General features: G+C 31.2%; 9 protein-coding genes across 13 annotated transcripts; 3 read left to right on the top strand and 6 right to left on the bottom strand.

Moving 5' to 3' along the window:
• The first annotated feature begins 385 nt into the window (after nucleotides 1-385).
• Nucleotides 386-1,050, top strand: LOC108742612 (protein FAM32A). Its single transcript, XM_018477886.2, has 3 exons — nucleotides 386-526; nucleotides 602-814; nucleotides 870-1,050. The coding sequence occupies exons 2-3, from the start codon at nucleotides 602-604 to the stop codon at nucleotides 990-992; spliced, it is 336 nt and encodes a 111-aa protein (XP_018333388.1). The 5' UTR covers nucleotides 386-526; the 3' UTR covers nucleotides 993-1,050.
• LOC108742611 (NF-kappa-B-repressing factor) lies at nucleotides 1,047-2,744 on the bottom strand. The gene is made up of 4 exons (XM_025976881.1): nucleotides 2,421-2,744; nucleotides 2,226-2,364; nucleotides 1,823-2,169; nucleotides 1,047-1,762 (listed from the first exon to the last, which is right to left on the bottom strand). Exons 1-4 carry the CDS (start codon nucleotides 2,642-2,644, stop codon nucleotides 1,585-1,587), a joined length of 888 nt encoding a protein of 295 aa, XP_025832666.1. The 5' UTR covers nucleotides 2,645-2,744; the 3' UTR covers nucleotides 1,047-1,584.
• A 141-nt stretch (nucleotides 2,745-2,885) lies between these two features.
• Nucleotides 2,886-3,601, top strand: LOC108742613 (small integral membrane protein 8). The gene is made up of 2 exons (XM_018477887.2): nucleotides 2,886-3,220; nucleotides 3,282-3,601. The coding sequence occupies exons 1-2, from the start codon at nucleotides 3,122-3,124 to the stop codon at nucleotides 3,435-3,437; spliced, it is 255 nt and encodes an 84-aa protein (XP_018333389.1). The 5' UTR covers nucleotides 2,886-3,121; the 3' UTR covers nucleotides 3,438-3,601.
• Nucleotides 3,602-3,651: 50 nt separating this feature from the next.
• LOC108742598 (zinc finger protein 35-like) lies at nucleotides 3,652-4,858 on the bottom strand. The gene is made up of 3 exons (XM_025976892.1): nucleotides 4,652-4,858; nucleotides 3,888-4,601; nucleotides 3,652-3,831 (listed from the first exon to the last, which is right to left on the bottom strand). The coding sequence occupies exons 1-3, from the start codon at nucleotides 4,775-4,777 to the stop codon at nucleotides 3,658-3,660; spliced, it is 1,014 nt and encodes a 337-aa protein (XP_025832677.1). The 5' UTR covers nucleotides 4,778-4,858; the 3' UTR covers nucleotides 3,652-3,657.
• Nucleotides 4,859-4,862: 4 nt separating this feature from the next.
• LOC108742606 (zinc finger protein 271) lies at nucleotides 4,863-8,753 on the bottom strand. Of its 2 annotated transcripts, XM_018477878.1 has the most exons (9): nucleotides 8,519-8,751; nucleotides 8,096-8,468; nucleotides 7,815-8,035; nucleotides 7,524-7,565; nucleotides 7,318-7,471; nucleotides 6,633-7,050; nucleotides 6,348-6,543; nucleotides 6,119-6,286; nucleotides 4,863-5,836 (listed from the first exon to the last, which is right to left on the bottom strand). In XM_018477878.1, exons 1-9 carry the CDS (start codon nucleotides 8,672-8,674, stop codon nucleotides 5,123-5,125), a joined length of 2,442 nt encoding a protein of 813 aa, XP_018333380.1. In that variant the 5' UTR covers nucleotides 8,675-8,751; the 3' UTR covers nucleotides 4,863-5,122. The 2 variants fall into 2 exon arrangements, with proteins under 2 accessions (XP_018333380.1, XP_018333379.1); XM_018477877.1 differs by having other exon boundaries at nucleotides 7,815-8,468; nucleotides 8,519-8,753.
• LOC108742609 (zinc finger protein 883-like) lies at nucleotides 8,688-12,597 on the bottom strand. Of its 2 annotated transcripts, none has more exons than XM_018477880.2 (8): nucleotides 12,094-12,597; nucleotides 11,330-12,043; nucleotides 11,120-11,273; nucleotides 10,588-10,885; nucleotides 10,310-10,502; nucleotides 9,881-10,048; nucleotides 9,267-9,604; nucleotides 8,688-8,851 (listed from the first exon to the last, which is right to left on the bottom strand). In XM_018477880.2, the coding sequence occupies exons 1-8, from the start codon at nucleotides 12,217-12,219 to the stop codon at nucleotides 8,797-8,799; spliced, it is 2,046 nt and encodes a 681-aa protein (XP_018333382.2). In that variant the 5' UTR covers nucleotides 12,220-12,597; the 3' UTR covers nucleotides 8,688-8,796. The 2 variants fall into 2 exon arrangements, with proteins under 2 accessions (XP_018333382.2, XP_018333383.2); XM_018477881.2 differs by having other exon boundaries at nucleotides 8,688-8,836; nucleotides 12,094-12,596.
• Nucleotides 12,598-14,273: 1,676 nt separating this feature from the next.
• Nucleotides 14,274-16,421, bottom strand: LOC112905118 (zinc finger protein 572-like). The gene is made up of 5 exons (XM_025976899.1): nucleotides 15,917-16,421; nucleotides 15,153-15,866; nucleotides 14,943-15,096; nucleotides 14,411-14,708; nucleotides 14,274-14,325 (listed from the first exon to the last, which is right to left on the bottom strand). The coding sequence occupies exons 1-5, from the start codon at nucleotides 16,040-16,042 to the stop codon at nucleotides 14,274-14,276; spliced, it is 1,344 nt and encodes a 447-aa protein (XP_025832684.1). The 5' UTR covers nucleotides 16,043-16,421.
• An 89-nt stretch (nucleotides 16,422-16,510) lies between these two features.
• LOC108742607 (zinc finger protein 883-like) lies at nucleotides 16,511-19,104 on the bottom strand. The gene is made up of 2 exons (XM_025976888.1): nucleotides 18,704-19,104; nucleotides 16,511-18,651 (listed from the first exon to the last, which is right to left on the bottom strand). The coding sequence occupies exons 1-2, from the start codon at nucleotides 18,860-18,862 to the stop codon at nucleotides 16,909-16,911; spliced, it is 1,902 nt and encodes a 633-aa protein (XP_025832673.1). The 5' UTR covers nucleotides 18,863-19,104; the 3' UTR covers nucleotides 16,511-16,908.
• A 226-nt stretch (nucleotides 19,105-19,330) lies between these two features.
• LOC108742603 (aladin-like) lies at nucleotides 19,331-21,561 on the top strand. 3 transcript variants are annotated; one of them, XM_018477871.2, is made up of 5 exons: nucleotides 19,333-19,545; nucleotides 19,603-20,145; nucleotides 20,421-20,674; nucleotides 20,754-21,113; nucleotides 21,321-21,561. In XM_018477871.2, the coding sequence occupies exons 1-5, from the start codon at nucleotides 19,417-19,419 to the stop codon at nucleotides 21,499-21,501; spliced, it is 1,467 nt and encodes a 488-aa protein (XP_018333373.1). In that variant the 5' UTR covers nucleotides 19,333-19,416; the 3' UTR covers nucleotides 21,502-21,561. The 3 variants fall into 3 exon arrangements, with proteins under 3 accessions (XP_018333375.1, XP_018333373.1, XP_018333374.1); XM_018477872.2 differs by lacking the exon at nucleotides 19,333-19,545 and having other exon boundaries at nucleotides 19,603-19,695; nucleotides 19,793-20,145; XM_018477873.1 differs by lacking the exon at nucleotides 21,321-21,561 and having other exon boundaries at nucleotides 19,331-19,545; nucleotides 20,421-20,695; nucleotides 20,754-20,845.
• Nucleotides 21,562-21,569: the final 8 nt, after the last annotated feature.

The raw sequence follows: 21,569 nt of genomic DNA, 5'->3' as shown, positions 1-21,569 counted from the left end.
GAAAGAGTGTTGCTAATAGAAAAGAATTGCAACATACTATCTAGTATATATTTTAAAGCATTTAGTATAAAACTCATTGACACTTAATTTTTAAACAATTATTAACAAGAGATATAATTCTCTCCTTTTTAATCAAAAATAAAATTAGGCATCTAACCTAAAAATATATTATTAAAATACAAAAACAATTAATACACACCTGAAGAGTGTAAAATTGGCGTATTTTACACTCTTCAGGTGTGTATCTATTCAATTTCTTCAGTCGAAAGCAAAGATTGCTAAAAAGTAGTCAAAATTGTTTGAAAAGAAAATATATCAACTTAATTACAATGCATGCATACGATAGACACTATTATACCAGTAACATGAAGAGGCTAAATGGAGTCAACACACGGTTCAATATTTTTGTCAATATTATTGTCAACTCTTGTATATTATGAGAGTCTTGTTATGATTTTGTTATAAGATAATTAATACTAATAGTGGGTGTTATTGGATACATATAATTGAATCACACATCAGAAAGGTAAATTTTCGACCACCTTTAATAAAAATATTTTGTATGCTTCATTGTGGGTAGATAACATTTGTTTTACTTCAGATGGTTTCAAACGATCCGTATGCCCAAGTAGCTAAAGGAAAATTAAAATTAAAGGGAGATTCAGGCATTAAAAAGAAAAAGAAAAATAAAAAAGAAAAAGTTCTTGAACAAGTATCCAAAACACTGGATATACCTGAACAGAACGAACAACTGAAATCTGAACTTAAGAAAACTAAAGCTGAAATGGCGTATCTCAAAATGAAAGAAAAGATGGTAACTATAGTAAATTTACTGTACTTCTGATTTTAATACGGTCTTGTGGTTACAGCAAACAGAAAGAATTATGGAAAAGGCATCTTTAACCCACAAGCAGAGAGTTGAAAAATTCAATCAACATTTGGACAGTCTTACAGAGCATTTTGATATTCCTAAAGTTTCATGGACTAAGTAAATGTATGTATTTGTTACATTTTTTCAAAAGTTAGATACTAAATAAAATAGAAACAATATTTTAACTTTTATTATAATTCAGCATTTTCTTTTAAAAATACCTTACATTTATCAGACTCTCATTATATAGTAATTATTTCCCATCATCATCCTCTTCATCTAAAGGTAAAACTAATTTATATTCTATAGTTTCTCTGCCTTTCTAGAAGGTGATAAACTAACTGCCAAGGTTTGAGTTTTTTGTGAACAGTTATTAATCTGTCTTTTTCTCTGTAATTTTGGCATTTAAGTTATGTTAGACTGTATTTTACAAGTTAAAATTAGCTTTGTTGCTGCCAATACTAAAATAAAATATTAGTATCTTTGTGAACGCATACCTATAAATAATGGCCCTCTGTTCTTAAATAAATTGGACAGGAAAAACCAACAAGTCAATATCACCACAACTATTCACACTTGTAACTTCAGGATTCACTAATATTCCTAATTGAGAACAAGAATCCTCCAGACTGGAGTATAAACACCTCAGTAGCAACAATCTGATCTTCATCATACTAATTTAGTAACACACACATTGATAAATTACATGCTAATTATTTCCCCTTATCATCCTCTTCATCTAAAGGTAAAATTAATTTATATTCTACAGTTTCTCTGCTTTTCTCTAATAGGTGATGAACTAATTGCCAAGGTTTGAGTTTTTTTCGAACAGTTAATAATCTGTCTTTTTTTCCATAACTTTGAGACTTAAGATTATATTTATTTGATAATCTACAAATATATTATACAAATATTAGTAACAATAAAAAGAGTATTATTATAAATACATACGTATGAATAAGGGCTCTTTGTTCCTTAGTAAACTGGGCAGGAAAAGCCAATGAGTCAATATCATCACTTTCAGCATATTCCTTAAGTAATGCTTCTATTTCTACAGGAGTAGCCTGTCCAAGTCCAAGGCGATGATTTTGGCCTACTGCTTTAATTATGTTTTTGTCTCCCTCTTCTTGACGTCCTAGTCCTCCCCCTGACCAACCCATAAGTTTCATCATACGTGCCCCAATACTGCTCTTAACTGTTTCACTATTACTATCAAACTCTTCTGTTTTTGAACTTGTAGGAGTTTCAAAAACATCAGGACTTATCTTAACTGTCTCCAATTGATTGGCATATTGTTTCTATAATGGAATAGTTACTGCCCTTCAAAAGTCTTTAATTAATCTGTAAATCTTACCCTTATTATACTAAAGCATGTATGCTGAAGATTTTTTAACGCCAAACGAGAAAGTTCATCTTTGGCCATTGAATGTGTCTCGAATTGGCCTCTCACGACCATTTCATTGTTTATTTGTAACTCATATATATTTGGAGCCCTAAAGAAGTAAAGTCATAATAACTGAAATATACATAATATATATTTTAACTATACTGTTTGTCGGGAACAGTAATGGTTAGGGAAAAACCTTGAGCTTCTGTAGCAGCCAGAAGTACTGGATAGGGATGATCATTTTCACGATAAACCAATACCAACTTGCCTCGTATTCCAGACTGTGACTGAACTTTAGCTATTAATTCATTTTCAACTTTAAACCGTTTTACATTTGGAGCGAAGTTACGTTTGATTGGAACAAATTGATTTTTACGCTTTTGCATTTCTTTTGAACTTTTAATTCTTTATAAATTTAAAGAAATAATACAAACTATTCCAGGAATTGATAGGTTAACGCATAACCAGAGATAAAAGAAATGAACATAGATAAGAGCAAGATGTTCTATATCTATACTCTATATATATGGATGAGAGATATATGGTGGATAGAATTTGAGTGGAATCTATGGTGTAGTCTATTATCTAAGGGAGTAGTCTTAGTCATATTAATGATAATAGTCAGTTAATAAACTATCATTATCATCTACTGCTAATATGATCATAATTATTAAAAATTAATCAGTATCCAAATATCAATACATTTTTTAGATGTTAGAAATAATTCATTAATATTTTCAATGCAGTAAATTTCAGTTCAACAATAGATGACTAAACCTACCTAACCTCACTTTTAGTCATAACTTCTGCAGAGTATTACTTTCAGTTAATTTTTGATTTTGATTGAATGAAATCGTTTCAAAATGACAAAAGATAAAAATTCATCCCCAGGAGATGGTATACGTTCACTAAGAACATCAAAACTTTTTAGGGCCGCCAATTTTGAGTTGTATGTTCGACCAGTAAGTAATACCCATTGTGAATGTTTTTAGGAATTAATATATATCAATATTACTTCTTAAGAATATTGTAATAATGGTCCTGGGTCTAATAGGCATAGCTGGATGTTCAGGTTACCTGACATACATGAAGTACAAATATGAAAAATTAGGATATTATGCTGCTATAAAAAGTGATGGAACTGAGCAATTTACCAAAAAGACTTCCAGATGGGATTGATCACTTCATCTGTAGTGGCAGTGCAATAGATATCATATTATAACGTCACAATCAACAATTCATTAGCCATGAATACATGGTGGTAGATTTTTAGAAAAATATACCATAATTTGACTCACAATTTATCTCTGAAGGTGTTTTTGAATAATTTTCTTCAATATAATNGAACAAAAGAGCCAAACTACTTCTTTTTTAAACAATAAATTTACACACATGTTGATCATAAGAATTTGAAAATACCTTTCTCAGGTGACACTTTTGTCTGCATATTTCCAGAAATAACAGAAATAAAAGGAATATCATTGTCGTCTGTCATTCCATGTTTCAGTTGTATATGGTGCATAAAACTTTTTCTATATTTAAACTTTCTGTTACAAAATTCACATTTAATTGTCTGCAAATTAATAATGAATGAATTAAGCAAAAAACTATCAAAATAGAAATGGATACCTTAGCCAAAGTTACATTAATAGCTTCATCACTTTCATGTGCTGAATACATATTGCTTCTCATATTTTTGTCATCCTCAAATTCTTCTTCATTTTTAGTAGTCATGTGTTCCTTTTTATGTATTGATAAGTCATAGGACTTGGCAAATTCTGCACCACATTCTATACAAACGTATTTTTGATTTTCCTCTACATTATGCACTCTCATATGTCTCACTAGATTATCAGTTTTTGTAAATGAAGCAGAACAAATATCACAAGTATGTCTTCTCATGTGAATTTTAAGGCCTTTTTTGGAGCGTAATATTTTGCAGCAATAATTACATGTTAAATCATTTTTATCTTGTTTGCAGTCACACTCTGCATTGTTTTTTTCATTCCCACAATTTGGATCTAAGAAATTGTTGTCATCACAAGTTGCACACTTATTTTTATTTTGACTGGAGTCAGGTTCTGCAATCAGTTTTTCATTTTCATAATTTGAATCAGACAAACTGTTGTCCTCATATGTGGTACAATCATTGTTAATGTCTAGTTGTACAATTATGTTTAAATTTTCTAAACATTCTTCCTTAATATCTACTTTAGTTTCTGGTGGGAGAGCTCGGAAAATAGCATCTGATTTTTCACATTGCTTTTTAAAAGTAAATGCAGTTTGCAATTTAACTTCACATTTTGAACACAAATGAGATGGAAGACCATCATCTTCTTGGACCTAAAGTGTATGGTTAAAGCAACCATCAAATAATACAAGTAGTGTACAACCTGAACTTCAGCACAAGCCATAATCATATCCGATATTTGCATTGCTTGACCGTCAAAAATGTCTATATCAAAAACACTTCTTATTTCCGAGCTTACGCTCATGCAAGAACGACAAACTTTCTCCATATCAGCGTCACAGTTTTTTATTATCACCTTAAATTGTTCACTCCAAACTTATTTGGACAATATACATTCTTAGAGTTCTTACATTAAGCAGCACGTACAATTTATTTAACGTATAAAAAACATCATATGGACTTTAATTAGAAAAAGTAGAAGCGATGGCCATTCTTTGGTATTCTAAAATAAGCTTTGAAATTAATTTAACTCAATAAATAAATAAATTTCCAAGTATGTGATAATTAATACAAAAATTCATTCACATCATCCTTTAAATGTACTATACATACTTATTACCTACATACCTTGTACAACCAAGAAGCATTGCTTTTCACGTCCTTTTTCCGATCTCTACCTGTAACTTTGATAGCTGTAACTTTCGGACGTGGTGAATGTAACCGTGGTATCTGTTACAGAAGTGAACACAGAATTGGTGGGAAATGTACCCACCATTTCTTTATTTTTATTCTCCTCTTCAATGGTTTCTTCATCTTCTTCTTTGCCAGAAATCATAAAAGTTTGAACTTCTGGTTTACACTTTAATTCCATTGAATTTGTTTCCGAATTTTCCGAATTTTCAGATTTTTCAACATTTTGTTCTACATTAACTAAATTTACTAGGCCAGGAAAATGTCCCAGCAATTTACTACTGTCGATAAGAATCGGTTGGTTCTGGATGCTCAAATTGCCCATGATGCCTACAGTATGGCTCATTATGCGTGGTTCCTCTAATTCCAGATCTTCCTTTTCGATTTTTTCTACAGTATTATTTTTGCCATGAGTTTTAAACTTAATCGGCGCCGGTTTAGTCACTGGAGTGACTGGTTCTACACGATGTCCTCCTTTCAATTCAGGCTGCGTTTCCATCCAATGACCAGTGGTACGTCGGTGATTCTTTAACTGTCCCGATTGAATAAACCGAGCAGGACAAACACCGCAAGCATATGGACGAGATCCCGTATGTCTTCGCATATGTAGTGCAAGATCGTTCGACTGAGTGAACGCTCGACCACATAAGTTGCACACATAGGGACGTTCGCCTGTATGTACTCTCGAATGTCTTAACTAAAAATAAAATAAACTGCAATTATCATAAGTAGCCAATTCTGTTATTACACAATTCTGATTAAAAAAAATTAATTAATTTTTTCGAATTATTCTTCCCACAAGTATTTTGAAAATCGTTTCACATAATTAACTACAAAGTAATTTTTAACGCAACGCTAATTTCGCTATTACCTTAACTATGATGATTAAAAGTACAAAGTTTTATTCAGCAATAACTGGTATTTTTCCTAATATTGACCTACTATTATTTAGGGTATTTAACAAATAAAATACACATACCAATTTGTTACTTTTGTTAAACGATTTTCCACACAAAGTGCATAAGTATGGTTTCTCTCCTGAGTGGGTTCTTTCGTGACATTTAAGATCGTGGGAACGAGGAAAACCTTTTCCGCATTGGCTGCATTTATAGGGACGTTCCCCAGTATGTCTTCTCATATGCACAATCTACATAAGCAAAAGCATGCATTTAAAAAACGGCGTTAGGAATCTTTTTACAAACGTTTACCATATTGCTGGAATTATTGAATTCTTTGCCACAGTAAATACACAAGTGAAGTTTGGAGTTGTCTTTTACACCGGAATGAATACGCTGATGAGTTTTTAGGTTGTCAAGGCGGTTAAAAGCCTTTCCACATTGGGAACACACGTGTCGTTTGTCTTGTTGCAAGTGAACTTTCGTATGGCGAGCAAGATGGTCAGAACTTCAAGACAAAAAAGGAAAAACCAAAATGAAAGAGACATACCAGTTAGTACATAAAAAACTTTTATGTATTTGTATTTAATAACTCACCTATCGAACACTTTTTCACAAATTGAACACCTCAAAATGCTAACGACTGCTCCAGTTTCATGCTCTCGCAAATGTCTTATAAGATATTCGCCCCTCTCGAAATTTCTGTTACAAATAGTACAAATATAAGGCTTATCTACATGATCTTCATCATTGTGCTTTGTTAAGTGTTCCTCGCTGGCAAATGCTTTGTCGCAACGGTCGCATTTGTGGGTCAGTACGGCCCTATGCAGAGTCATGTGTCTTGTCAAATGGTTTATCCTATCAAATGATGAGTCACACACGTGACAAATGTGTATTTTTGCGACCGAAGAAATGAACATTAGGTCCATTAAATCGTTATTAGATGAAATATCTACGTTGTTTTCATCAGCAACTTTGGATGAAGATTCTTCCTCTTCCTCTTCTTCTTCTATTTCTGGAAATGAATGCAAACAAAACTGAATAAAAAGTTTTAAACTTCTTATAATAATTTTAAGGCTATTGCCAAGCAATATATGAAATCGAGTATGATGTTTTTGCTATAAGTTCACTAGATTTAGCCTAGAGAATATTCACTGAAAAGTAACTTTTAAATGAATTACTCCTTCTTAATAAAGTTTTGTTACAAAAGAACAAAACTAATTTTTTTTAATGATCAACTAATATATTATTTTCTCATCCTGTTCACATATATTCATAATACCTTTCTCAGGAGACACTTTAGTTTGCATATTTTTTGAAAGAACAGAAACAAGAGGAATATCATTGTCATCAGACATGCCGTGTTCCAGCTGTATGTGATGTGTAAAACTTTTCCTATATTTAAACTTTCTATCACAAAATTCACATTCCATTATCTATAAATGAATAAAAAATAAATTAAGAGAGTAACTAACAAATAGATAATACCTTTTTCGTTTTAAGTTGTTCCAGTCTCGCACGTCTTCTTTCCTATAAAAAGTAAAATAAAATAATTTTAATAAATATGTTCAAGCACATCTAATCTAGAGGTGATACTTATTTGAATTTTGATATTATAAAAATGTTAATTTGTTTAGTTCAATTTATATAAAACTACCAGCCTACATACTGAAAATGATTCTGTTATACTTCTGGGTCATGTACATAAATACGTATGTATGCATATTTTATGGTAATACAAATATAAATCTCTATAAATACATTAATGAAAATAATTACCTTTTTCATAGTTACTTTAACAGCTTCGTCACTTTCATGATCTGAATAGATATTATTGCTCATATTTTGCTCATCCTCATCATCAAATTCTTCCTGATTTTTAGCTGTCATGTGTTCCTTTTTATGTTTTGATAACTGATAAGATTTGGCAAATTCTGCCCCACATTCAACACAAATGTATTTTTGATTTTCCTCTGAATTATGCACTCTCATATGTCTCACTAGATGATCAGTTTTTGTAAATGAAGCAGAACAAATGTCACAAGTACGCAATTTCTCACCTGTATGTCTTCTTATATGAATTTTAAGGCCTTTTTTGGTGCGTAATACCTTGTAACAATAATTACACATCAAATCATTTTTGTCTTGTTTGGAGTCACGTTTTGCAACTTTTTTTTCGGTTCTACAACTTGAATCTGAGAAATTGTTATCATCATATGTGGTACAATCATTGTTAATGTCTGGTTGTACAACTATGTTGTCTAAATTATCTAAACATTCTTGCTTAATCACTACTTTAGCAAGAGTTTCTGGAGAGAGAGCTCGAAAAGTAACGTCTGATTTTTCACACTGCTTTTTAAAAGTAAAAGCAGTTTGCAATTTGACTTCACATTCTGAACACAAATGAGATGGAAGACCATCATCCTCTTTGATCTAAAACTTACAGTTAATACACTAGTCCAATTATATAAGTAGTGTACTACCTGAACTTCAGCACAAGCCATAACCATATCCGATAATTGAATTGCTTGCCCGTTAGAAACGTCTTTATCAAAAACACTTCTCATTTCCGAGCTTACGCTCATACAGGTACGGCAAACTTTTTCCATATTGGCGTCACAGTTTTTCATTATCATCATAAATTATTCATTCCAAACTTATTTACATAATATTATAAAGATTCTTAGTTTAATTTTAACTTTTTATTAATAATTAAGGTCGAAAAACTAACTCCAAACATAACCTATGTACTATTCAGAATTCACCATAGATAAAGACTTGAGGTCATAGATAGCAAAATCCTACAACAATAGAAACTAAGGGAAGTGGATATGCTTCAAGGAAAAAATTTTAATTAAAATTTTACTTTGTTCCTTTATCTAATAGAATTTAACATTATGCTATGCATATTGAATATTATAAATTGTAATTAAATTTTTACATATACGAAAATATATTATATACATGGAAAATTCCAACCAATAGGACTACAGTAGGAAAAATGCGGGATGACGTCATACGACAATTTTATTCAAAACTAGAAAGTTTGGGGGGTACCCTCCATACTAGAAAGTATGTATTATTTATGCAGTTACATTATAAAACTTTAAATAAAAAATGTTATGTAAAATAACATACATTTTGATAAATAAAACAATTTAAGCTATAACAAGCAGTAGTAACTACAAAAAAATACTGCTTTATAATTAATTATTAAAAAGTGTTCCTTACTCTGATTCCACATCTTGCTTTTCGATTTTTTCTATAGTATTATTTTTGCCATGAGTTTTAAACTTAATCGGTGCCGGTTTAATCACTGGAGTGACTGGTTCTACACGATGTCCTCCTTTCAATTCAGGCTGCGTTTCCATCCAGTGGCCAGTGGTATGTCGGTGATTCTTTAACTGTCCTGATTGAATAAATCGAGCAGGACAAACACCGCACGTATACGGCCGGGATCCCGTATGTTTACGCATGTGTAGAGTAAGACCGCTCGACTGAATGAATGTCCTGCCGCATAAGTTGCACACATGCGGACGTTCGCCTGTATGTACTCTTGAATGTCTTAACTAAAAATTAAATAACTAAAAATTATTACATGTAACCAGTTCTGTTTTTCACAATTTTAATTGAACACAAATGAATAGTGCAAATTTCATCCTTTTGCATATTTCCTAAAATTAGCTTTTTCTTTAACTTTGACGCTTAAAAGTAAAAAATTTTATTCAGATATAATAATTAATTATTTTTCTTAACATTGACTTTTTAAACAGCACACCGCATCAAACATTTCTAATAATTTGTCGATATTTAGGGTACTTAACAAATAAAAGAAAAACACTTGCCAATTTGCTACTTTTGATAAAAGATTTTCCACACAATGTGCACAAGTATGGTTTCTCTCCTGAGTGGGTTCTTTCATGGCATTTGAGGTCTACGGAACGAGGAAAACCTTTTCCACACTGGCTACATTTATAGGGTCGTTCCCCGGTATGCCTCCTCATATGCACAATCTACAAAAACAAAGGTGAAGTTGTTGGAAGTTGTTTTACAACCATTTACTATGTTGTTCTAAGACGTCTTTAGGACCACCTATATCTTTACTATTTAATGTTTACGTTTCGGTTAGACCTATCTTCAGCCGTTTCCAAGTATTACCGTACAAATTGTAGTTGAGAATAGCTGATGTTGGGGTCAGCCATTGTACACATTAAATAATAAAGACAAAAGTCTTGAATAAGTCTTTGAACAACCAAACATTATCAAACATTTACCATGTTGCTCGAGCTATTGAATTCCTTGCCACAATAAATACATAGGTGCAGCTTGTTGTCTTTTACGCCGAAATGAATACGTTGATGAGTTTTCAAATTGTCGAGGCGGTTATAAGCCTTTCCACATTCAGAACACACATGGTGTTTGTCTTGTCGCAAGTGAACTTTCGTATGGCGTACAAACTGGTCAGAACTTGAAGAGAAAGCAAAAAATTAAATAAAAATAAGACTCACTAATGGCTTACATTTTTTTTTTATATTTATACTTTATAACGCACCTATCAAACACCTTTTCACATATAGAACACATCAAAACGCTCGCATCAGTTCCAGTTTTGTGTATTTGTACATGTCTTATAAGATGATCGCCTCTCGCAAAATTCTTGTTACAAATAGTGCAAATATAAGGCTTGTAAACATGATCTTTGTCACTGTGCTTCATTATGTGTTCCCTGCTGATTAATTCTTTGTCGCAATGGTTGTACTTGTGAGGCATTAAATTGTTATCAGAAGAAACGTCTGCGTTGTTTTTATCAGGTATTTTAAAGGAAAACTCTTCCTCTTTCTCTTCTCTTGCTAGGGATGAATGAAAACAAAACCGAATAAAGTTTAACATCCTTTACTCTTATTAAGCATTGCAAATTTGTTATAAGTTCACTACATTTACCCTGAGGAAAATTCAACACATTCACCTTAAAATTATCTTTAATGAAATTATTTTTTCTTAATGAATTTGAACAAAAGAGCCAAACTACTTCTTTTTTAAACAATAAATTTACACACATGTTGATCATAAGAATTTGAAAATACCTTTCTCAGGTGACACTTTTGTCTGCATATTTCCAGAAATAACAGAAATAAAAGGAATATCATTGTCGTCTGTCATTCCATGTTTCAGTTGTATATGGTGCATAAAACTTTTTCTATATTTAAACTTTCTGTTACAAAATTCACATTTAATTGTCTGCAAATTAATAATGAATGAATTAAGCAAAAAACTATCAAAATAGAAATGGATACCTTAGCCAAAGTTACATTAATAGCTTCATCACTTTCATGTGCTGAATACATATTGCTTCTCATATTTTTGTCATCCTCAAATTCTTCTTCATTTTTAGTAGTCATGTGTTCCTTTTTATGTATTGATAAGTCATAGGACTTGGCAAATTCTGCACCACATTCTATACAAACGTATTTTTGATTTTCCTCTACATTATGCACTCTCATATGTCTCACTAGATGATCAGTTTTTGTAAATGAAGCAGAACAAATATCACAAGTATGTCTTCTCATGTGAATTTTAAGGCCTTTTTTGGAGCGTAATATTTTGCAGCAATAATTACATGTTAAATCATTTTTATCTTGTTTGCAGTCACACTCTGCATTGTTTTTTTCATTCCCACAATTTGGATCTAAGAAATTGTTGTCATCACAAGTTGCACACTTATTTTTATTTTGACTGGAGTCAGGTTCTGCAATCAGTTTTTCATTTTCATAATTTGAATCAGACAAACTGTTGTCCTCATATGTGGTACAATCATTGTTAATGTCTAGTTGTACAATTATGTTTAAATTTTCTAAACATTCTTCCTTAATATCTACTTTAGTTTCTGGTGGGAGAGCTCGGAAAATAGCATCTGATTTTTCACATTGCTTTTTAAAAGTAAATGCAGTTTGCAATTTAACTTCACATTTTGAACACAAATGAGATGGAAGACCATCATCTTCTTGGACCTAAAGTGTATGGTTAAAGCAACCATCAAATAATACAAGTAGTGTACAACCTGAACTTCAGCACAAGCCATAATCATATCCGATATTTGCATTGCTTGACCGTCAAAAATGTCTATATCAAAAACACTTCTTATTTCCGAGCTTACGCTCATGCAAGAACGACAAACTTTCTCCATATCAGCGTCACAGTTTTTTATTATCACCTTAAATTGTTCACTCCAAACTTATTTGGACAATATACATTCTTAGAGTTCTTACATTAACTTTTTATTAATAAATAAAATAATTAATAACTTATTCCAAACATAACCTATACTCTGACAAGATCATAACAAAATTCTGACCATTGATACTCTGACCAAAAAGAAAAAACATAAGGCAACAACTGTAGATATATACACAACAACAACAATAAAAATTGAAGAAAGTGGATATGCTCACATCAGGCACGAAGATCGTTACAAATGAAAAACTATTAAAAAAAACCTTTTTCTACATTTATTAAAGACAACTTAACTTAAGTCACTCTATTTTATTTAATGGTTTAAATTATCATTGTGACTTTCTTGTAAATTAATAAAACTACCAATTTCCGAATTTATCAATTTTTATTTAAACTAATTAATAAAAGCTAAAAACTATCATTACATTTTTTGTTGAAAAATGTCCATTGACCTCATGTTTGTTTATTTATGTAGTTATCTGGCAGTTACTTTACAAAAGTCATAAGTTGTGACTTATAAAAAATTCTGCTTTAGGACTTACCCCAATAAACTAGAACACTTTTCATCAACGTAGACATATGTTTTGCTCATATCTGCTAATGATTAATTGGGATAAGTCCTTTTTCTTTTATTTGCTTTAAAGTAAATTGATTAAAAAAGATAATTTTGAACTTTTTTGTTGAGTTATGGCTTCTCCATTGTAGAAAAAGAAGTAAAACCCGCTTTGCATTCTATTATAGCTATCTAATATTACTGCATACAAATGATAAAAATTGTTTACAAAAGTGAAAGATTTAAAGTTACCATTAAGAGATACTTTATTTCTCATGTTGCTTCATGTGGATTCTTAGATGATCTCTTCTTCGAAATTTCACATGACAGATTATACAGGAGTGTGGTTTTTCTCCAGTGTGCCTCATTTTGTGTAATTTAAGAGTGTAACTGTGACTAAACTTACGTGAGCAGTATGAACACTGATACTGCTTGATGTCCAAATGACGACGAATGTGCTGATTAAAGTGACTGGAAGTCTTAAACACCCTATTACAATTAACAAAGGTGCATTTATATGGATGTTCACTAGTATGAATTCTTAAGTGAAGTTTCAAATCGCCACTCTTATGAGAACGATATCCACAATATGAACACATATACTTCTTATGTGCACTATGGATTTCTTTATGGATACGTAGGCGATTACCTGTCTTAAAACATTTACCACATGTTGTACACATATACAGAGAGTCTTTATTGTGAATTCCCATCATGTGCGATTTCAGAGCTCCACTACTGCTCAAACATTTACCACAAATATTACAGACATACTTATATCGTGGGTGAATTTTCATGTGCTCATTTAGACTTGCTTGAGTGCAAAATTCTAAACGACATGCACGACAACATATTTTCTTCATCAAATGATTGACACCATGATCTAAAAGTAGCAGTTTACTTTCAAAAGAATCACCACAAATGGGACATTGATAAGTGTCTTTCAAGTCATAGTCTGCATGATCTTGATCTTCATGAAGAATTAAATCCATATCTTTATCAAATGAAATGCCACATCGTTCACAAGGAAAATTAAGTGACTGATCATGTTTTGTTTGTTTATGTTCATCCATACCTTCCTCAGTTTCAAATACTTGTCCACAAAAGTTACAAAATATCCACTCTTGAAGTAATTCAGAATTTTTAATACTTTCCTCCAATAAAATATGATATATGAAGTGTATAGAAACCATTAAACTGTTTGGAAATACTTTGTTACACAAGTCACAGTTTGTTGGATGTTCTGCTAAGTTATCATCATTTGCATCATCATTTTTATTTTGCTTCTTCATACAATAATGTAATTTGCATTTGTTTCTGTCTGAAAACTTTTTATTGCAATGTTTACATGTTATTGGTTGATCATAAGAATTTGAAAATACCTTTCTCAGGTGACACTTTTGTCTGCATATTTCCAGAAATAACAGAAATAAAAGGAATATCATTGTCGTCTGTCATTCCATGNGTCGCAAGTGAACTTTCGTATGGCGTACAAACTGGTCAGAACTTGAAGAGAAAGCAAAAAATTAAATAAAAATAAGACTCACTAATGGCTTACATTTTTTTTTTATATTTATACTTTATAACGCACCTATCAAACACCTTTTCACATATAGAACACATCAAAACGCTCGCATCAGTTCCAGTTTTGTGTATTTGTACATGTCTTATAAGATGATCGCCTCTCGCAAAATTCTTGTTACAAATAGTGCAAATATAAGGCTTGTAAACATGATCTTTGTCACTGTGCTTCATTATGTGTTCCCTGCTGATTAATTCTTTGTCGCAATGGTTGTACTTGTGAGGCATTAAATTGTTATCAGAAGAAACGTCTGCGTTGTTTTTATCAGGTATTTTAAAGGAAAACTCTTCCTCTTTCTCTTCTCTTGCTAGGGATGAATGAAAACAAAACCGAATAAAGTTTAACATCCTTTACTCTTATTAAGCATTGCAAATTTGTTATAAGTTCACTACATTTACCCTGAGGAAAATTCAACACATTCACCTTAAAATTATCTTTAATGAAATTATTTTTTCTTAATGAATTTGAACAAAAGAGCCAAACTACTTCTTTTTTAAACAATAAATTTACACACATGTTGATCATAAGAATTTGAAAATACCTTTCTCAGGTGACACTTTTGTCTGCATATTTCCAGAAATAACAGAAATAAAAGGAATATCATTGTCGTCTGTCATTCCATGTTTCAGTTGTATATGGTGCATAAAACTTTTTCTATATTTAAACTTTCTGTTACAAAATTCACATTTAATTGTCTGCAAATTAATAATGAATGAATTAAGCAAAAAACTATCAAAATAGAAATGGATACCTTAGCCAAAGTTACATTAATAGCTTCATCACTTTCATGTGCTGAATACATATTGCTTCTCATATTTTTGTCATCCTCAAATTCTTCTTCATTTTTAGTAGTCATGTGTTCCTTTTTATGTATTGATAAGTCATAGGACTTGGCAAATTCTGCACCACATTCTATACAAACGTATTTTTGATTTTCCTCTACATTATGCACTCTCATATGTCTCACTAGATTATCAGTTTTTGTAAATGAAGCAGAACAAATATCACAAGTATGTCTTCTCATGTGAATTTTAAGGCCTTTTTTGGAGCGTAATATTTTGCAGCAATAATTACATGTTAAATCATTTTTATCTTGTTTGCAGTCACACTCTGCATTGTTTTTTTCATTCCCACAATTTGGATCTAAGAAATTGTTGTCATCACAAGTTGCACACTTATTTTTATTTTGACTGGAGTCAGGTTCTGCAATCAGTTTTTCATTTTCATAATTTGAATCAGACAAACTGTTGTCCTCATATGTGGTACAATCATTGTTAATGTCTAGTTGTACAATTATGTTTAAATTTTCTAAACATTCTTCCTTAATATCTACTTTAGTTTCTGGTGGGAGAGCTCGGAAAATAGCATCTGATTTTTCACATTGCTTTTTAAAAGTAAATGCAGTTTGCAATTTAACTTCACATTTTGAACACAAATGAGATGGAAGACCATCATCTTCTTGGACCTAAAGTGTATGGTTAAAGCAACCATCAAATAATACAAGTAGTGTACAACCTGAACTTCAGCACAAGCCATAATCATATCCGATATTTGCATTGCTTGACCGTCAAAAATGTCTATATCAAAAACACTTCTTATTTCCGAGCTTACGCTCATGCAAGAACGACAAACTTTCTCCATATCAGCGTCACAGTTTTTTATTATCACCTTAAATTGTTCACTCCAAACTTATTTGGACAATATACATTCTTAGAGTTCTTACATTAACTTTTTATTAATAAATAAAATAATTAATAACTTATTCCAAACATAACCTATACTCTGACAAGATCATAACAAAATTCTGACCATTGATACTCTGACCAAAAAGAAAAAACATAAGGCAACAACTGTAGATATATACACAACAACAACAATAAAAATTGAAGAAAGTGGATATGCTCACATCAGGCACGAAGATCGTTACAAATGAAAAACTATTAAAAAAAACCTTTTTCTACATTTATTAAAGACAACTTAACTTAAGTCACTCTATTTTATTTAATGGTTTAAATTATCATTGTGACTTTCTTGTAAATTAATAAAACTACCAATTTCCGAATTTATCAATTTTTATTTAAACTAATTAATAAAAGCTAAAAACTATCATTACATTTTTTGTTGAAAAATGTCCATTGACCTCATGTTTGTTTATTTATGTAGTTATCTGGCAGTTACTTTACAAAAGTCATAAGTTGTGACTTATAAAAAATTCTGCTTTAGGACTTACCCCAATAAACTAGAACACTTTTCATCAACGTAGACATATGTTTTGCTCATATCTGCTAATGATTAATTGGGATAAGTCCTTTTTCTTTTATTTGCTTTAAAGTAAATTGATTAAAAAAGATAATTTTGAACTTTTTTGTTGAGTTATGGCTTCTCCATTGTAGAAAAAGAAGTAAAACCCGCTTTGCATTCTATTATAGCTATCTAATATTACTGCATACAAATGATAAAAATTGTTTACAAAAGTGAAAGATTTAAAGTTACCATTAAGAGATACTTTATTTCTCATGTTGCTTCATGTGGATTCTTAGATGATCTCTTCTTCGAAATTTCACATGACAGATTATACAGGAGTGTGGTTTTTCTCCAGTGTGCCTCATTTTGTGTAATTTAAGAGTGTAACTGTGACTAAACTTACGTGAGCAGTATGAACACTGATACTGCTTGATGTCCAAATGACGACGAATGTGCTGATTAAAGTGACTGGAAGTCTTAAACACCCTATTACAATTAACAAAGGTGCATTTATATGGATGTTCACTAGTATGAATTCTTAAGTGAAGTTTCAAATCGCCACTCTTATGAGAACGATATCCACAATATGAACACATATACTTCTTATGTGCACTATGGATTTCTTTATGGATACGTAGGCGATTACCTGTCTTAAAACATTTACCACATGTTGTACACATATACAGAGAGTCTTTATTGTGAATTCCCATCATGTGCGATTTCAGAGCTCCACTACTGCTCAAACATTTACCACAAATATTACAGACATACTTATATCGTGGGTGAATTTTCATGTGCTCATTTAGACTTGCTTGAGTGCAAAATTCTAAACGACATGCACGACAACATATTTTCTTCATCAAATGATTGACACCATGATCTAAAAGTAGCAGTTTACTTTCAAAAGAATCACCACAAATGGGACATTGATAAGTGTCTTTCAAGTCATAGTCTGCATGATCTTGATCTTCATGAAGAATTAAATCCATATCTTTATCAAATGAAATGCCACATCGTTCACAAGGAAAATTAAGTGACTGATCATGTTTTGTTTGTTTATGTTCATCCATACCTTCCTCAGTTTCAAATACTTGTCCACAAAAGTTACAAAATATCCACTCTTGAAGTAATTCAGAATTTTTAATACTTTCCTCCAATAAAATATGATATATGAAGTGTATAGAAACCATTAAACTGTTTGGAAATACTTTGTTACACAAGTCACAGTTTGTTGGATGTTCTGCTAAGTTATCATCATTTGCATCATCATTTTTATTTTGCTTCTTCATACAATAATGTAATTTGCATTTGTTTCTGTCTGAAAACTTTTTATTGCAATGTTTACATGTTATTGGTGTGAGAATTTTCTTTAAGTTTTTATTAGCTGTTTGATCAGTTCTTATAATTTCTGTATTGTTAATAGAATCAAGATTTGAAAGAAAAACAATTTTCTTAATAATAGGTTTGCTGGATTTTTCTGAATAGTTAACATCCTCTATTTCTAAATCTTGACTAATGTTATCTTCCAAAGCTTTGTAATTTTTGTCACTCATTTCTATTTCAAAAGGGGAATTATTGGCTTGAATGCAATCATTCTTTCTAGTTTTTACTAAATTTAGAATTTCGTCTGAAATGACTCTTTCTATTATTATATTCTCTTTAGTATCTTCTGCTGAACCTTCATGATATCTAACTAATAGATTCTTATTTTTATTATGTTCAATCATGTCTCTACTAAGTTTGTATCTTGAATCAAATTTCTTTGCGCATATTTTGCATACAAACTCATTTGTATTATCTGCAAGAGAGAATTTAAAATTTTCTGATTCCATTAGTTTCGATTCTTCAAATTCTTCTTCACAGTTAGTATCATTACCATCAAATAACATCAACAGCTCTTTTAAATTTGACTTAACTTCATCACACTGTTTTTTATAGTAATAAGCTTGCTTTAACTGATTAACACAAGCATCACATAAAACAGTAGGTAATCCATCATTGGATATCTGCAAACATTATTTATATGGTTGAACTGCAAAAAGCTGTACTTCATATTACCTCAGATGAAGTCAAATCCTGGAGCATAATTCCCAAGTAAGTAAGCTGGAATTCTTCAAATAGAGCATTTTCACAGAATTGTCCATCATCTGAAGCGACGGTCATGCAAGTCCTGCACAATCTGTTGATTTCATTTGGTAATGTAATCGTTTCTTCCATTTTAAAGTAATTATTTTATTCACTTATCAGTAGATTTAAAAGGTTTAAATGGAAAAAAAAATCCTCGGTATTTACCACTTAACTATCACACAAATATCAATGTTAATTTCGCATTAAATGGCAAACACATCTTGCTAACAAAGTTAATTAAAATTGACTTCATTAATACTTTGTGACTGCTTGTTTGAAAAAATTACTTTCATGACTTTGTTGTCATTAAGATGTCACACATATGTCACAATCGTCATAATTTATCTATGGTCATAATATTGTCCTGCCTTTCCAAAATCCAAACTTATTATCCAATTAGGTAATAGAATGTTAAAAATCTGACGATAAAACTAGATCTATTGATAAAAACTTTGAAGAGAAATGCTTTATATGGTCATTTAATAATCTTTCTTTAAATGCAACAAAATTAATTAATAATTATTAATAAGTTGTAAGGTTTGATTTCGTAGTACTACTACTGCCACCTATCGTACTGGTATCCACTCCTAAACATTTAAAATATTTAAACTTCCCAACAGTTGATAGTAGGCCGTTATTTTGGAATGAAAGATTTAACTGAATTTCAACTTCCTCGTGAGGGTGAAGTTACCCTCTGTGAAGTCGATGGACAAGTACATTCTTTACAGTATAGTTGTTACAGATCTTACGACGTAGACGCAATTACAAATACTGTGTGTTTTTACATAACCTATATGATTCAGTTTTTGTAACTTAATAATATATTTAAGGTGAAAAAACATCCTAAAGTTCATATAACTCGAGACATATTGCAACACATGACTACAGGAGACGATGTTAGAACGTTTTTCGTTGAAACAGAGGTACCTTTTTTAAAAAAATTAATCCAAACGTACTTTGAGTGTGGAGTCCTTGAAACACTTCATGTTGCATCTACAGGAAATAAATTTGTAATTTCAGACCTAGCTAGAGTGGTTCTGAAATTATTAGACGCTACTGAATACGTAAAAAATAAGTGGAAAATGTCCTTTGTAGAATTAGAACCTCATACACCTATTGTTTCACCTTTAAGGAATGTCCCATTTAGCAATATAAAGTGTATATCATGGCATCCCCACTGTCTCAAAATAGCCGTTGCTTGTTCAGATGACACTGTTAGAATTTACTATGATAATGGATCTGTTGGACCAATACTAAAATATAAACAGCAGAGAAATATCAGTTGTATTGAATGGAGACCCTTATCATTTTCTGAAATTGCTGTTGGTTGTGATGCAGGTGTTTATGTATGGAATGTGGACCCTTTTGTAGCTGTAAGTTTTTGTCCTATTTTGTGTGTGTATCTCTTTTGCATGCCCACTATCTTACTATTTTTTGCAGAGCCATAAAATTAGGTTCCTATTGATTTTTCTCTTGCCAATAACTGATATAGTATTATCTCATTCTTGCTAAAAGCCTTCTTTTAATGTATAGTGCAGCTTTTCTTTCGATTTTAACCAAGAAGAAAGCAAACAGAATTGCTGGTGTATTTATTATAACATTTTTAACATGATACCAATTAATTTTGCATATTGTTGATCAATTGTAGATTACTCGGCCTACTATAAGCAATGCAACATTACTACATCACGAAAATCATGTTCCTATTGTAAGTTTGGCATGGAGTCCAAGAGGTGATTTACTTGCCACTTGTTCAAATTTAGATTCAACTGTGCTGGTGTGGAATGTTGAAATGAATGAAAATAGTTCATTGAAAAGACCTGGAAGTACTGGCAATCATATTATGAAATGGTGTAAATCTGGTGCCAAATTATTAATCACTGCTTGTGGGCCTAAGTTTAGGTATTAATAACTAGTATCTTGGTACTGAATGCATAATTAGCATTTTTATTACTATAAAAAATTAAAAAATCTTTTTAAGAGTTTGGGATTGTTTACTATGGGAATCTGAATTGTGGGAAATAAATTCTGGAGAAATTGCAGCTGCTTGCTGGTCTCCATGTGGGTCAGTTCTTTTATTTGCTACTTCTGAAGAGCCTTTTATTTATTATTTGTCTTCTACAAGAGCATCTGCCTTTAATACTAAAAGTACTGGTCCTAATGAGGCTATACCTATTGTTGACTGTAGTAAAATTGAAAGAAATGGGACTATTGTAGGAGGACTTGTTAAGGATATGGAATGGGATCCGGAAGGTCGACATGTCGCTGTTTTATTTCAAAATACCAATTACGTAGCTATTTTTAGAACAAAGGTCCATCCTGTTTTACAAATTTTTGCAAGGTAAAACTTAAATTATTTATGTAACCAGCCATGAATCTCCATTTGTTTGGGTATGTTACTATTACCTATGTGCACATATTTCTCACCAAAATATTGAACCTCTCTCATTAGGATTATAATTAAAAAAATTACTTTTAACAATAAAATAATTTATTATTTTGTGACTATATATTTGTTTCTAGGATATATCATAAATATTTTTTTTAGTGTGTTTATTGCTGGTGCACCCGAAGAGTCACCTTGTCTGATACAATTTCAGAAAAACTTCAAACATGGAGCATGCTTAACTGTAGCATGGTCGAGTGGCAGACTTCAACATTTTCCGATTGTATATTCAGTAGAATTTGAAACAACGCCAAATTACTCTTTAAGCACATCATTGTTTTAAATAAATCTTCTAACTAAATTGTTACAATAATTTATTACTTATAACAATATATTTTTTTAATTCTATAT

The sequence above is a fragment of the Agrilus planipennis genome, unplaced genomic scaffold (genome assembly GCF_000699045.2).
Source record: "Agrilus planipennis isolate EAB-ADULT unplaced genomic scaffold, Apla_2.0 scaffold345, whole genome shotgun sequence".
Lineage (NCBI taxonomy): Eukaryota > Metazoa > Arthropoda > Insecta > Coleoptera > Buprestidae > Agrilus > Agrilus planipennis.
Note: the sequence above shows the minus strand (reverse complement) of the source record. Positions and strands in the feature narration are given on the sequence as shown.